At 36.9% G+C, this 16,575-nt stretch overlaps 2 protein-coding genes across 2 annotated transcripts; both read left to right on the forward strand.

The window, feature by feature from the left end:
• The first annotated feature begins 1,376 nt into the window (after window positions 1-1,376).
• Window positions 1,377-2,602, forward strand: LOC143618375 (uncharacterized). The gene is made up of 2 exons (XM_077090618.1): window positions 1,377-1,558; window positions 1,660-2,602. The coding sequence occupies exons 1-2, from the start codon at window positions 1,377-1,379 to the stop codon at window positions 2,600-2,602; spliced, it is 1,125 nt and encodes a 374-aa protein (XP_076946733.1).
• A 7,329-nt stretch (window positions 2,603-9,931) lies between these two features.
• LOC143618376 (uncharacterized) lies at window positions 9,932-10,951 on the forward strand. The gene is made up of 2 exons (XM_077090619.1): window positions 9,932-10,318; window positions 10,397-10,951. The coding sequence occupies exons 1-2, from the start codon at window positions 9,932-9,934 to the stop codon at window positions 10,949-10,951; spliced, it is 942 nt and encodes a 313-aa protein (XP_076946734.1).
• Window positions 10,952-16,575: the final 5,624 nt, after the last annotated feature.

Consider the following 16,575-nt stretch of genomic DNA (forward strand, 5'->3'; position numbering starts at 1 on the left):
AACATATAATTCATTGATTCCTTGTGTCCCTTGTATGTTATTAAATTGTTGTTCACTATGTATTGTGTTCATCTAATTTTATTTCTCATGTTTATGATTAATATTTTAAAATATTCAGTTAATCGAGATTTTCACAATTTGAAGAATATACAATCATCCACACCATTAACGCGTGTACAATCTAATAAGGAGAACCTGTCTGCATCAACATCGCCAAATCTCTACTCTTCGATTGTATTAAACAACGGTTAGTGTTTTTAAAAATTTATAAGTAAACGTCTTTGAAAGCCATTTGTTATGCTTAAATATTTATATCATCACCTTTATATTTCAAGACTCTAAAACATCAACACCATTTGTGAACTCTGCTGCGTCCAAAAGAAAAGATAGACGATTAATATTAGATTCCAAAAGAACTGGTTCTGTTGACCGGAGCAAAACTGGTGTCCAAATTAACTTTTCGGGTATATTTTGTTTTTAATTTAACTATTATTATCATTTTTTTGTCTTTTTTTTTATTGAAACACTTAAAAGTAAATTGAATGCTATTAAATTTTAAGAATAATTTCATTTTAATAATAAGCCTTCTATTAAAAAAAGATTATATTATATACATTTTGCACTTCTGTCCTGATTTTACAGCAACTTATAATATTAACATTGTATAATGAAACGTTTCATAATTTTTTAACTTAAAGATGTTACAATTTAACACATAATAATATTTCATATATTAAATTTAATACGGAGTAATTAAAAAATAAATTTTCAATTTATCTTTTGAAATATCATATGTGTAGTTTTCAATATTTTGTTGACAACCTTTATAGTATTGAACAGGTTGTATAAATAAATATAATGTCCAAGAACGAATAAACGCGTCTTGTGTTGTTAATGACATTCCGGAGTCGTCTACAACCTTTCGTAGAAGGTCAAGAAAAAGAACCCCTATAGTACCTATACCTATGGCTGATTTAAATGAACATGCTACAACTATTCATTATCCAAATGTTGTAGACGTTTATAAAGGAATATCGTCAGGTATGATATTTATTTCATAATTTACTTTAAATTATTTATTAAGTATTTATGTATACTAATTAATTCCAAAATCTTATATTGAAATTTTACTAGAATATCTTGATCATGGTAATCAATAGTTGCAATGCTTTGTTGTGGAAAGCCGAAGTTAACAGACCAATAGTAGTAATGAAGAAGGAGCTTTTTCCCTTTGTTGTTATAATGGCAAAGTCGAACTTCCCGATGTTAGACAACCAGATGATACTTATCTTGAATTATTTCGTGGTGAGACCGCCATGAGTAAGTATTTCTTGAAAAACATTAGATGTTTCAATTCGATGTTTTCGTTTACGTCTATGGGAGGAAAGATTGACCATTCCATAAACAGAGGCGATGCACCATATACGTTTCGCCTTAGCGGTGAAAACTATCATTGCTTGGGAAGTCTTTTACCATTAGAAGGTTGTAAAGCAAGGTTTTCTCAACTCTACATTTACGACACTAATAACGAGGTTTCTAACAGACAGGGTGTTTTTGGGTAAATACTTTTAACGATATTCCTCGACTTTTGTTTTGTTATTAATTTTTAGTTTCTTTTATATTATTTATAATCTTAGCAATTTTTTTTGTTGTTGGCAGTGATAATAAATCAATGGACGATGAGCTAGAGATCTATATTATAAATTATTTGAAGACGATGTTAGATTCAAATAATCAATTGGTCCAAGATTATCGGATGGTAAGAGATTGTTTTGAAGAAAACCCACAACTCGATTTGAAGTTGCGTATTATTGGAACAAGACAGCATGATGCGAGACAATATAACCTACCATCCATTTCTGAAGTTGCCGCTTTAATTGTCGGTGATATTGGTGACGCTGTAGATAACCGAGACATAATTGTTACCAAGCAATCAGGTTCCTTAAAGCGTATCAGTGAACTTCATCCATCGTATACACCTCTTCAATACCCATTGTTTCACCCTTTTGGTGAAGATGGTTATCAGGTTAATATACTTCATAAGCATGTTTCATCATCATCAATCGCAGCACGCAAGAAGGTTACAATACGTGAGTTTTTTGCTTATCATATTCAAGACAGGCCAAATCGGTTTTCAACCATGTTAAATGGTAGGCGTTTGTTTCAGCAAATATTTGTTGACAAATATACGATGATTGAGGCACAACGATTACATTTTATACGCGGTAAACAACATGAGCTACGATGTGATACTTACCAAAGTTTACGAGGTATGCAATCTGTTGGAAATACTGATGTTTCAAGTGCTGGTCAACGTGTTATTCTACCATCCTCATTTACTGGCGGAGCAAGATATATGATGCAAAATTACCTAGACGCTATGTGTCTCTGTAGATGGTTTGGTTATCCCGATTTTTTCATAACCATAACCGGTAATCCCAATTGGCCAGAAGTTAAAATATTTCTTAAGGATACAACGTTAAAGTCGGAGGATAGACCTGATATTTTATGTCGGCTTTTTAAGGTCAAACTTGATGCACTTATTAAATTGGTGAATGATAGGTCTATCTTTGGAAAGGTTCAAGCAGGTAATTTTCTTTGATTTGTTCAAGCAGGTAATCGTCTACCTTAAAGCATCTCAAACGGTGGCATACCAATACTTGAATGGTAACCGTTGTTATATGAGAACTCTGCTAGATTCAGGTGATCATCCCAACTTCCACCAAAGTCTAAGACACAAGCACGTAGCATATCCTCAAGGGTTTGGATCGCTCTCGGACTGTCCATCGATTCAAGGATGATACGTCGTACTGATGTTCAATTTCGTTCCCATAGCTTCATGGAACTTCTTCCGAAACCTCAAAGTAAACCGTGTATCTCTATCAGACACGATGGATAACGGTACTCCATGTTTAGATACAACCTCTTTTATGAACAAGCTTGCTAACGTTTCTGACGAGATAACCTCTCGTATAGGCAGAAAGTGAGCACTCTTGGTCAAACGGTCCACAATCACCCAGATAGTGTCATGGTTCTTAGCTGTACGGGGTAGCTTAGTTATGAAATCCGTGGTGATGTGTTCCCATTTCCACTCAGGAATCTCTAGCGGTTGCATCTTTCCATAAGCCTTTTGATGTTCGGCTTTGACTTGTAAACAAGTTAAGCACTTACTAACATAATCTACTACATCGTTCTTCATTCCTGGCCACCAGTAATCTCTTTTCAAGTCTTGGTACATCTTTGTAGCTCCAGGATGGATTGAGTACCTTGATTTATGAGCTTCATCTAAGATTCGACCCCTGAGATTTCCATGGCGTGGGATCCATATACGGTCAAATCTAGTCTTAACACCATGAGTCTTTTCCATCAACTCGTCCTGCTGGCCATATATCCTTTCTTTCTTAACCAACCCTTCATCTACTAACACCTCTGATTGTACCTTGACAATCTCCTCAAAAAGACTTGAGTTCATAATCAGCTGGTATGACTTCACTGTTGCAAGGACTTCCTCATTCTTACGGCTTAGCGCGTCGGCGACCACATTAGCTTTACCAGGGTAAAACTTAATCTCACAGTCGTAATCCTTTATCAATTCTAACCATCTTCTCTGCCTCATGTTCAATTCCTTCTGCTCGAAGAAATACATTAAACTCTTATGATCTGTGTAAATAGTACACTTAGTACCATACAGATAATGTCTCCATATCTTGAGAGCGTGCACCACTTCCGCAAGTTCTAGATCATGCGTTGGATAAGTACTCTCATGGACTTTCAATTGTCTAGACGCGTAAGCTATTACCTTCCCTCGTTGCATCAACACGCAACCTAGCCCTTGATGCGAGGCATCAGCACAAACAACTAAATCCTCGTCACCATCGGGTAGAGCAAGGATTGTAGCTTACGTGAGTCTCTTCTTTAATTCCTCAAAGGCTTCTTCTTGAAACTTACCCCAACTGAATACTACCGACTTTCGAGTCATACCGGTCAATGGTGCGGCTATCTTGGAGAAACCTTCGATGAATCTCCTATAGTAGCCAGCTAACCCTAAGAAGCTTCGTATATCAGTTGGATTCTGTGGAGTCTTCCAATTATTTATCGCTTCAATCTTAGCTGGGTCGATGGTAATCCCTTCAGGATTAATCACGTGACATAGAAATTGCACTTCTCGTAACCAGAACGCGCATTTCAAAAACTTAGCATACAACTTCTCTTTCTTCAGAGTCTCCAATACCTCTTTCAGATGCTCAGCATGATCAGACTCGCTCTTTAAATAAATCAATATGTCGTCGATGAAAACGATAACTGACTTATCCAACATGAGCCGACACACCATATTCATCATGTCCATAAATGTTGCGGGAGCATTTGTTAGACCGAATGACATTACGAGGAACTCGTAGTGTCCATATCGCGTTCGAAACGCTGTTTTAGGGATGTCTGCCTCTTTCACCTTTAGCTGATGGTAGCCTGATCTGAGATCTATTCGTGAGAACCAACTTGAACCTTGCAGTTGGTCAAACAGATCATCAATCCTTGGCAAAGGATACCTATTATTTACCGTAAGCTTATTCAACTCACGATGGTCTATGCACATTCTCATACTTCCATCATTCTTCTTCACAAATAACACTGGTGCGCCCCACGGGGAAACACTTGGTCTAATAAAACCCTTATCGTGGAGTTCTTGCAGTTGGGACATCAATTCTTTCATCTCAGACGGCGTTAGACGGTAAGGCGCTTTCGCGACGGGCTGGGCTCCTGGTACTAAATCTATTTGGAATTCTGTCTCTCGCTTTGGTGGCAACCCCGGAAGATCCTCAGGGAATACTTCTGGGTAGTCACGCACAATATGAACATCTTTCATTTCTTTTGTCTCGGCCGTAGCGTTGACAACATACGCCAGGTAGGCACCGCACGCTTGGCTTTTATCATCGAAATGACATTAAGCCCATAACTTTCCTTATCACCATAAACCGTCACTGCACTACCATCCAAGGACTTCAACCTTATCATCCTACTCTTATACACTATCTGAGCTTCGTACTTAGATAGCCAATCCATTCCCAAAACCACATCGAACCCACCTAAGGTCATAACGTACAAGGTAACAGGGAACTCACGTCCCTCTAACTCTATCTTACAGTCCTTAACCATTTTCATTATTTTAACCGAGGTGTCACTAGCAGTTTCTACTATAAAGGTTTCAGACACTCGGCAACATTTCATTTTAGCTAGTTTACTAAATGGTATGGCTACGAAACTTTTGTTTGCGCCCGAATCAAACAATACTGAAGCGGAAATACCGTTTACTAGAAACGTACCTGTGACGACATCTGGAATCTGCTTGGCTTGCTCTTGGGTCAACATGTAGGCCCTAGTCCTTGGCCTTGCTTGGTCAGCATCTTTCTTCGCACTACCTCCAGCCTCACCATCGGTGCACTCTCTCGCCATGTGGCCTGTCTTGTCACATTTGTAACATGCTGGCTTCGCACTGCACTCATTGGCATAATGCCCTACCTTCCCACACTTATAACACGCATTAGACCCCATCCTGCATTCTCCACCGTGAGTCTTTCCACATTTGTTACAAACATCAGAACTCCTACTCCACTTACACTCACCACCATGTATCTTTCCGCAGGTCTTACACGATCTCTTCTCCCACACTTTCTGCTTTTTATCTTTGGAGTTCCATAACTGAGTACCAGGTCGCTTAACAGGAGCAACCCACTTCTTATCCTTCTTTTCCTCTTCCACCACCGCGTCATCCGCAGCCAGGTCTGCATAAACCACCTCTGCGAGCTCAACAGCAGAGTCAAAGGTAGCAGGTTTACTTGTCCTGACTAGCATGCGGACCTTCTGTGGCAATCCCCTCACATAACACTTAATCCTCTTAGCCTCAGTGTTAACCATATCGGGTACCAACCTAGACATTCGGTTGAACTCGGTGGTATACTCACGATGTGTCATCGTCCCGGATTTCAAGTTCAGGAACTTCATCTCCGCCCTCTCAACCTCGGCGTCAGCACAGAATTTCTTCATAACCAGTTCTTTCAGATCCTCCCACTTCATGGCGTTAACCTCATCCCGAGTCTTCCTCTGCTCCACACTTTCCCACCAATACATCGCCTCCTCTTCAAACGATTGGGTGGCATAACCGACAGCTTGATCAGGACGACACTCGCTAATGCGGATAATTTTATCCATGGCGGTTATCCATTTAAGGGTAGCGATTGCGTCTCCCAAACCAGTAGCTTCAGCGGGTCACAACCCTTGAAGGACTTATAATTGCAACCACCTCGGCCTCTCTTCCTATCGTCAACTTTCACAGACTTAACCTCACTCGAGGCCTTTCTCTCTTTCATCATCTCTCCTACCATCACCACCTGCCCCTTCAGCAGTTCTTTCACGGCTTCCAGCAGACCCTCCAGGAGTTATGTTCTTCACAGCGGTAGCTACAGCTTGAACAATAGCTGCTTGAATCGCGGGATCCAATTGAACCCCTTCGTTGTTGTTCGGGTTTCCTCAAGCTGTGCTTCCTTCGTCTTCGGTGTTGGAAGCTGTCTCGACCGAAGGTTGCTGGGCATGACGAGGCCTGTCACGACGTCCAGTGCGACCTCCTCCTCTCACATTCTCCCCAGTTCCAGCCATCGTATTCTAAAAGGGAAAACACAAACATCATCACTCAGAGAACTATTTAGTACAAGGATAGTAAGGCTAACAGGTAATAACAGTGGCCAGCTGTGATTAGCTGATCACATTACCTTCCATGTCCTATACACTTCCCATTATGAGTCTATTTGTGCTGGTTCTACTTAAACAGTTAGTCAAATCAAACAATCAATTATTCCTATCCCTGTCGTTCACATATCCTTTCTTTATCATTAACATATATCATTTAATCATGCATCTTACCTTTGCTGAGCTTGCTTGAGCGACCCATGGCATTCTCGAACTGACATCTTCTTTCTTTTCTTACTTAAATCCAATTCTCTGTTCGAGTCTAAGCATGTAGGATGCTTAAATCTCTCGAACTTTGCTCTGATACCAACTTGTAAGGCCCCGTCACCGGTAGCCCTACTTTGGTGTTGAATTTACTCATAAACGCAGTTCTAAAATATCAGAGTTAATTAAAACATTCGCGGAACATTAAAAACATTCAAACCATTACATTCCATAACCATAATTCTTGTCTTATCGAGCATTCAAATTATTTAAACATAAAACTTTGTCTTTTGAAATAACATAACATTTCTCGAGATGCCAGCTTCCCCAAGATCATGCCATGTGCCTCCCCTCATGCAAGCTGTCTCATTCTACTCACTTGCGTGCATACTAAAAGTCAGCTACACTGAGTGAGTTCTAGTTAATCACATAATCATACAATACCTTCTTACATTTCATACTTAACCTTCTTAACTTTCTTTCATACATACACAAGTGCATATACTTTCATTCTTACTTTCATACTTTCTTTACATACATAATCATACGTTTTAAAGAGCCTTTCGCCCTATAACCTCACATATATTATAAGGGTCTGGTCCCTAACATCACATATATTATAAGGGTCTGGTCCCTAACATCACAGATATTATAAGGGTCTGGTCCCTAACATCACAGATATTATTAGGGTCTGGTCCCTCTTCGTTACCATACAACCATGCCTTTCCTTCGTTTCTTAGCTTTACCGCATTCATACATATAAGCATATACATTATACTTACCTTATACATAACACTACAACCCGACAGTGCGTGCAATATCCGAAGATCGTTCACGTACAAACAAGCATTCATACATTTCACATCATTCATATAAGGCATACACTTATCACTTAGGATAAGTGTATTAACAAACATATCGAGTATGCACACAGCCCCGAAAACATAACACAGAAGTGGGGCTAGAAACTCACCTGAATCCTGTTACGCTCTCCGTTAATCGTTATTCCCTTCTTGAGCTGTGCACGGCTAACTGTATAATATTTACATGTATCAATTAACTACTACTACTCATGTTGTATTTCTATCTTTATATAACCCACAACGAACGGGGGTCCGGGGGCAGCGCCCCTGGCAGCGAGGTCTATGGGCGGCAGCCCCTAGCAGGGTCCAAGGGGCAGAGCCTCTGGCTGGGGTCGAGCTGCCAGGTCAGCTTGGAAAAATTTTATTTACATTAACTGTCTTAACGTATTTTCCATTAGGATTTCAATTTATTTCCTAATTCGTTAGCTCATTCCTCTTAACGTATTGAGTCTGATTCGCTATCTGATTCGTTACCGAACTTAACTTAAGCGGGCTTAGCTACTGGCGAAGTTAACATCAGCAAACTTAGCTAGTAGCGAACTTATATACGGCGAAGTTATACAGCATCGTACTTATATAACCAGCGAACTTATATACGAGCGAAGTTATTCTTAGCGAAGTTAAGCACTCAGCGAACTTAGCTTAGCGAAGTTACAGCTTGGCGAACTTGCTATGCTTAGCGAACTTAAATCTTGAGCGAACTTAGCTTTGCAGGCGAAGTTGCTCAGCAATAGTTACTGTTCGCTCCAAAAATCCCTTAATCATGATTGTTTCGTCGTGAAATCCTTGGATGTGACACGGATCAAACCCGTAAATGTTCTCATGTTCATTTTCGGATAAAACTTGACTCGAAAGCGCATAAAGTTTGGACCTTTAGATTAAAACGTTCAATAATAGGTCTAGGGTTTATTTTAAACGAGTCATACGCATCTGCGAGTTTGTTAAGTTCATTTCTAACATCAAGTTTACAACTTTACGTTCTATTTACACCCGATCTAATCTCGTTCTAAGTTTCAAGGTTAAACGTTAATAAAAACGTAAGCTTTAAGGTAAAAGACGTACCTTTAATGCTCGTTTGGATCTTGTTTAACTTGGTTATGAACTCTCAATCTTGTATATAGCTCGTGTAATAAATATCTAATACCAACTAACGTTCGTTTGGACTCGGATCTCGCTCTCTCTCTCTCGGCGGCCGTATATGGTGTAGTGTATGTGTGTGTTTTTTAGTGTGTAGAGATTAGGATGGAAGAAATGAGGATTTTAGGGTTTTAGGATGGTTTAAGGGAATATTTATTTCCTTAAAGCCCATGGACCTAAGGCCCATTCCCCTTAATCCATCTTAATTAGTCCAAGTCCATGATCTTTTCCTTATTAGATGTTAGTTAACATTATTTAACACACGACAATTTAACGCAACTTTCTTTATTTATTAATTAGAATATTTCGGATGTTACAGAAGAACAGTTAAAAAATCTAGCACTCTTGGAAATTGAAAATTTTCTAATTTCAAACAACTCCAGTCTTAGAAGATATAAACAAATGCCATTTCCAGATATGGAGACAATTTCAAGAGCAACTAATCCGTTAATGGTGGAAGAACTCTCATATGATACCGAGACCATGAATAACGAATTTAATAATCTCTTTGATTCGTTAACAGATGAACAACGAGGTGTTTATAATGAAATAATGAGTGCTTTGATTGATAAAAAAAGGTGGAGTTTATTTTGTTTATGGTTACGGCGGTACTGGAAAAACTTATTTATGGAAAACTTTATCTGCATCGATAAGGTCAAAGGGAGAAGTTGTGTTGAATGTTGCTTAAAGCGGTATAGCTTCTTTGCTTTTGGAGGGTGGTAGAACCGCACATTCGAGATTTTTAATACATATTAATTTGACTGAAGATTCAATTTGTCCGGTAATATTACCACTCACTTTATTTTAATTTTATATTATTATTTTTTTATTATATATGTCTTTATCTGTTATTTTAATATCAAATTACATTTAAATATCTTAATTTGGTTATGTTTTTTTATTATTTCATAAATTAGGTTAAAGGAAATACCGACGTATATGAATTATTGAAAAAGACAAGCCTAATAATTTGGGATGAGGCACCGATGATTTATAAGCATGCATTTGAAGCGTTGGACAGGACTTTAAATGATGTTATGAATGGTGATTCGGCCAATACTTCAGGAGCGGTATTTGGAGGTAAGGTTGTTGTTTTTGGCGGTGATTTTCGCCAAATTTTGCCTGTTGTAACCAACGGTACAAGAAGTGAATGTGTCAATACTTGCATCAATTCTTCTTATATCTGGTCAAAATGTAAAGTTCTTAAACTAACTAAGAACATGAGGCTTACAGTTGGATGTCGATCTTCAGAGATTCAAAATATTACAGAGTTTGCTGATTGGCTATTAGACATAGGCCAAGGAAACGTTGGCGGTCCAAATACTGGAGAAGCGGTTATTGATGTTCCTGACGATCTTTTGATATTGAACTCAGTAGATCCGATGGGTGATTGAATAAGGTTTGTCTATCCTAATATATTAGATAGATTCAACGAACTTACTTACTTTCAGGATCGTGCACTATTGGCACCTTTGAATGAGGTCGTTCAAGAAATTAATGAACGTATGTTAGACCTCTTTCCAGGTGAAGAAGTAGAGTATCTAAGTTCCGACAGTTTAGCTGAAAGTGAAGATATTTCTGAGGATTTTGATCAACAGTTGTACTCTCCTGATTTGTTAAATGGTTTAAAGATGTCAGGCATGCCTAATCATAGATTGGCCCTCAAAGTTGGTGTTCCGATCATGCTATTAAGGAATATTAATCACAAAAAGGGTTTGTGCAATGGTACGCGCCTTCAAGTTGTTAGTCTCGGTAGGCGTGTAATTGAAGCAAAAGTTGTATCTAGTACGAATATCGGATATCGCACTCTAATTAGTCGAGTAAGTCTTACACCAACCGATAAGAAACTTCCATTCAAATTAAAAAGAAGACAGTTTCTTATATCCGTATGTTTTGCCATGACAATCAACAAGAGTCAAGGTCAATCATTGTCAAGAGTTGGATTGTATCTTAAAGATCCAGTATTTTCTCACGGTCAGCTTTATGTTGCTTTGTCACGAGTGTAGACTAGAGATGGTATTAAGTTAGTGATACTCGACAAAGAATCAAAGCTTATAAATAAAACAACAAACGTTGTTTACAAGGAGATTTTTGGAAACATAGAATGTTAATTGTTTAAATTTCCTATGTAATTCGATTTGGAATCTCATAATAAATGTAATGGTTATAATGTAATTTATTTTGTTCTATACTTTACAACATTTGTACTTAACTTTTTGTATTTAATATTTTTTTGGTATCTTATATTTAATTTTTTTATTTAATTATAAATATTTTTTTATTTTTAATATTATACATAAATTTTCTGGATATAAACCTGTTTGTTTAAATTCGTTTTATAACATACCTTTTCAATATTTACTTTTTAATTTAAATTATTTAAGATATTTATCATACTATCTAATTAAATATTATTAACAATAGGGTAACTATACATTATAATAACTAGATAGATTTCATCATTAATTTTCTTGGAACAATAAAACCGTCACTTCTTATATCTATTTTTTAATTTTCCATTTTAATCCTATTCTTCTTCTTCTTCTTTAACAATACTAAGTTTCTCAAGATAACTAAACTCCTTTAATGGCTACGATTATGAACTGGAGATATTGTAAACTATTCCGTAAGTATCAATTTGTATTTAGCAATTTAGCAACGTTAGAAAAAGATAATATTGAATCAGTCATGTTGTTCGATAATCAGTTTAAACATCAGATACATCAGATCGGTCTTAGGAAGAATTTGCCATGTCAACAAGAAACAAATTTGATAAATATTTTACATAATTTCTTTCATGATCTTTATCAAGAGGCTTTACCTTATGAACATGTAAGGGAATGGGTCTTTTACCCTTATCAAAACAAGGTTGTTGTCTGGTTCGAGAATGGAGAGTATAAGAATTTTAAGCCGAAACAACTATTGTCGTGTGATGATTTGGTGACGTTGAGAGAGCTTGACGTGTTAAAGTTAGCAAATGCAAGAAAAGAACTTGCGCATCTTGAGTTGGAAGCTGAGGTTAGTTCGAAGGTCAAATGGTTAGAAGAATGTTCTAACTATGAGAGTGATTATGAAGATTTTTCCGACAATTTTGAGTCTGATGACGAACATTAAGGTAAAATATAACTCTTTTCGTATTGTTGTTATATTTAATACAAGTAGTAGATGTTAAAGACCTTTTTACACTATCAAAGTTATTATGATTGTTATTCCGAAAGTTTGTTGTCCAATTAGGAAGTAGAAGGTAATATATTAATACTTTACATTACATATTAGACATAGATTTAATAAAAGAATTATATTGACAACATTTTTTTAGACTTAGTAACCACGCTTAGATGTTATTAATTATCAAACATGTTGTTATGTTAAATTAATTTTAATGAATTTTTGTTTTGTTTTTACAAATTTTCAGGTGTTTAGGAATTTGAAGTTTGTGTTGGTTTAACCTTTGAAGATTTGGCTGATGTTTTAATATCAAGAACCTGTTTAGCGGTTTTGTTAATGTCTTTTGTTGGTACTGTTTAATTTAGGTTATTATAAATTTTAAGTTTGAATGTTTAGACAATGTAATTTGATAATAGTTTTGTAACAAACTATCAACCACTATTATCTTAATTTGACCGTATGTTTAAATTTATTATTTGTAGTGACATGTTCTTTCACCCGCGTGTCACGCGGGTCTTACCCTAGTTTAAAATAAGTTAATTAAAGATACTTGCCCAATAAATTGCATGGCTAAGCCCCAATACATAATTGCATTAAAAAGTGAATTAATAAACGTTTTTACCATATTTAATCAACTGGCTATTACTATAAACCACACATAACAATTATATGGTTCTATAAGTGTCACGCTAAACAAGATTATCCCATGTACGCCTGCGCTTTGACTACTTAAAAGATAACTTTTAATCGAGCGATCAAGATAACTAAAGTAAACACAAAATATGAACTTCGAATTTAACGATAAAAATGCGAAGGAACAATGAGAGAAAGCGTGAAGTCGTTTAACAATTTGAAAAAGAAAATGTAAAGAAGTATTATGTATCCAAGAAGATGTTAAAGATTACCAAAATACACTTAATAGCACATAGAGCAAATTATTTTTCATGTGATCGAAACAAGTTCTCTCGGATGAGAAGCTATCAGTATACATAAAGACCAAAGACCGAAAACAAACACTACAAACACAAACATGTTTCACATTTAGTTAAATGTTATCGTCTTCCGGGTCTCACGAAAAGTAGTTTTTCTCATGGGCGAGACTCTTTGTATTCAGCATATGTCTTTTGTTGCGTACTGTCTATTCCTGCACGCCCAGCAGGTCCATGACCAACTTCTGGAACTGTGTTACCAATGGGTACAAATGTTTGGTACAGTACAGTTGCTGAAACAGTAGAAATCAACAACATGCAACATAGAACAACAAAAAGTTTGTGTTCCATTTCTTGTGTTTGGTTTGTTTATTTTCATCAATTTGAACGGTATTTATTCACGGCCACATGTTTACTATTCAATATAATTAATTAAATTTTATTAAATGATATATCAAAACAATCTTTTGACTACATATTTATTTGTAACCATTAAATTCTCCCCTTGACGTTGGTCATTTTTTATTTATGACGTATGTATAAGTCATTTTGTCTCAAATTTTGTTTTTGAGAAAACCACTACCCTGCAGGGTTAAGGAAGTCCATACCAAGAGTTTTTCGAACAAAAATGTTCGGAATTATGCGGAAAATAGTATTACGGAGTTTGTATTTTACGAAACATGATCAAATACATTTTATTCTTAACATGAAAACGGTGAGAAACAATTTGTTGTTATTATTAAGTTTATTTTATAAGTGTTTGCTGTTATTTTTTGTTCGTATTTGCTAATTTTCGATTATGAGACGTTATAAGTATTTGCTGATTTATATTTTGTTGTTATTATTAGATGTTTTCTTTTGTTGTTATAAGTATTTGTTGGTATATGTTGTTATTATTTTGTTCTTGATTTTAATTCTTTTGTTGTAATTTTTAGGTTTTTTTCTTTATTATTATAAATCATTGTTTATGTAGATTGATATTGCAGTTGGTATTGTTTTTTACGTTCTCATTTTTTTTATAAATTGGCATTATTTCCTACATTCTCATGCTAAGATTAAAATGTACATGAACCTTTCCCTTTTACGAAACCTATAAAACTATAACATAAAAGATATAAATTTTGTTCGAAGTAGGGGGGTATAGGGGCGTCAATTCCTGACACGACCCGAACCCAACTCGAAAAATATAGGTTTTGGGTCGGCTGACACGACCCGTTTTTCTTAAACAAGTCAACCCGAATCCAACCAGTTTAAAAAGCAAGTCAAACCGAACACGACCCGTTAAAAAGTGGGTTGATCTGTTAACCCATTTAAGAATTTTAGAGAAGTTAATATTTTGATTTTAGAGATAAGAAGTATTAAATGTTAAAGTTATATGTAAACCAAGTTTTTTTTAATTGGCAATGAGAGGTAAACATACACAAATAGTTTGATCTATCATAAATTATTAAAATGTTTTATATGAATAAGAGTAGTCAATTGTTAATATTGTTAGTAAGTCATTAGATATTACTCATATTCATAAATGAAAGTAAAAATTGGTTGACCCCAAACACGACACGAATTAAAATGGGTCGACCCAACCCGACACGAATAAATATATGGGTTGGGTTAGAGCTAAAGAATCTCAACATGCCAACCCGATAACATGTCAATCCGTCAACCTGACACAACTAACACCCTTGAGGAGTTAGGGCCAATCAAAATAGAGTAATTTAGAAAGGAAAAGTGTTGAATGAGTGAGAGTTATCGAGTTAACATAATATATTTTTAAATCAAGTTTATATTATTTTTTTTGTAGGTATAGTGGTTTTTTATTAATCATAACTGAAGAGGTAGGTCCCAGCAGAGACCAGTTGGTCCCGCAAGACTCACCTTGAACATGGACGTCTGCGCAAAGGCCATCTGCTCCCGCAGGACCCACCATGCTCATAGAATCTTACGCGCAGTACGCAAGCTGTACACGCAGGGAAAGCCTCCCAATGGTGAAGTACCCCGCCTGTTCCCGCAGTTGCGGATACAAGCCATCAGGGAAGGCTACCCGCAGACAGCAGGGCTACACGCACAAGACACTAGCTACTTCAGCAGTCACGTGAAGGCATGAGCAAGGCGGGAACAATCCCGCCCAAATGAGCCAGTCTGATTCTGAAAGATCTTTTGTACCATACCTACCAAGGTATGGATAGGACAGACGATCTGACCAGAACAGCCCATGAGCCAATCACAGGGTGACAGCTCACCGACAACAGTGCGAGGAGGAGCACCCTCTAGTACTGTTTGTCACTATTAGCCGCTGCCTACTCACCAACCCTCATTATGGAGCATGCGCAGCCTACAGTTGGTGGAATAGTATTACTGTTGGCCGTAACCTATTCACCAACCAGCATGGCCTGCGTACAATCCACAGTCAGTGGGACGTGCATAGTCTACAGTTGGTGGAATAGTGCAGCCGACTTTATTACTGTTGGCTGTAACCTACCCACCAACCAGTATGGCCTGTGCGTAATCCACTGTTGGTTGAACAGGAATACTATTCAGCCGGCTGTACCTTCTAGAAAACCTACCTTCGGCTATAAATACTCCAATATCTTGGAATGGTAAGATCATCTACCATCTCGTATAACTTACTTGATAACTGCTCTAATAGTATTCATATACTTTTATATTCAAAGAGCAATATAGACTGATTCTCACGCCGGAGGGTGGTCACAAGGAGGAACCCCCCCCTTCTCAGTGACGAGCTTACGGTGTCTGTTTTGCAGGTTCCCTGAAGTACAACTTACTCTGCTGGACCTAACCTTCGTGGGAAACATTACCTAGCCCCCAGATTACCCATAATCTGCCCGGGGTCACTTAGTGTTTCTTCAATAACTATCGCCTTTTGATCGTTGTCAATCCAAACTAATAAATTGGCTGCTGACAGTCCCAACTTTTAACGTATTTGTTCCCAACGGTCCACGACTAACAGAATCCTAATGCCGTTAGTTGTAAGTTGCCGGAAAAAAGTTTTTAATCGAAAACTCACATTTTTTTTTGAAAACTCAACATTTTTGTCTCAAACATCTTTGTAATTTTGTATCGGACCTTTGGAAACATTTTCTAGTATAAGCTCCAACTATTGAGGTCAGCGGAACCCTAGAACCATCGTCAGAAACGGTTGGTGGTGCTCATGGTGGCAGTGCTCGAGTGGTGTGTTCTGGAAAAAAAATGTGACTTTTCCGAAAACATTTTTCAGGCGACTTGCAACTAACGATGTTAGGATTTCGTTAGTCGCTGAAGTTGGAAACAAATACGTTAAAAATTAAGACCTTCAGCAGCCAAATTCATTAGTTAGAACCGTTAACAACCAAAAAAATATAGTTGAGATTAATAAAACCAATATACCTTTAGTTTATTAGTTTAAAGAATTAGGGGAAACAAAAATGTTTGTGAAATGTAGTTAATAATTTCCTTTCCTCAGCTAGTCAAACACTCTCTTTGAACAAGAAAAAGAGATTTGACAAAACAGATAAATCTTATCACGTGGACTTTTG

Source organism: Bidens hawaiensis, unplaced genomic scaffold (assembly GCF_021521415.1).
Source record: "Bidens hawaiensis isolate Kalapana, Puna unplaced genomic scaffold, B.hawaiensis_p1.1 tig00071263_1, whole genome shotgun sequence".
NCBI classification, from domain to species: Eukaryota; Viridiplantae; Streptophyta; class Magnoliopsida; order Asterales; family Asteraceae; genus Bidens; species Bidens hawaiensis.

Excerpts from the sequence above, each read along its gene's own strand:
- LOC143618375 (XM_077090618.1), top strand. The coding sequence starts at position 1,377 with ATGGGAGGAAAGATTGACCATTCCATAAACAGAGGCGATGCACCATAT. Across the intron at positions 1,559-1,659 it reads AACAGACAGGGTGTTTTTGG|TGATAATAAATCAATGGACG; the intron begins GTAAATACTTTT and ends TGTTGTTGGCAG.
- LOC143618376 (XM_077090619.1), top strand. The coding sequence starts at position 9,932 with ATGATTTATAAGCATGCATTTGAAGCGTTGGACAGGACTTTAAATGAT. Across the intron at positions 10,319-10,396 it reads ATCTTTTGATATTGAACTCA|GATCGTGCACTATTGGCACC; the intron begins GTAGATCCGATG and ends ACTTACTTTCAG.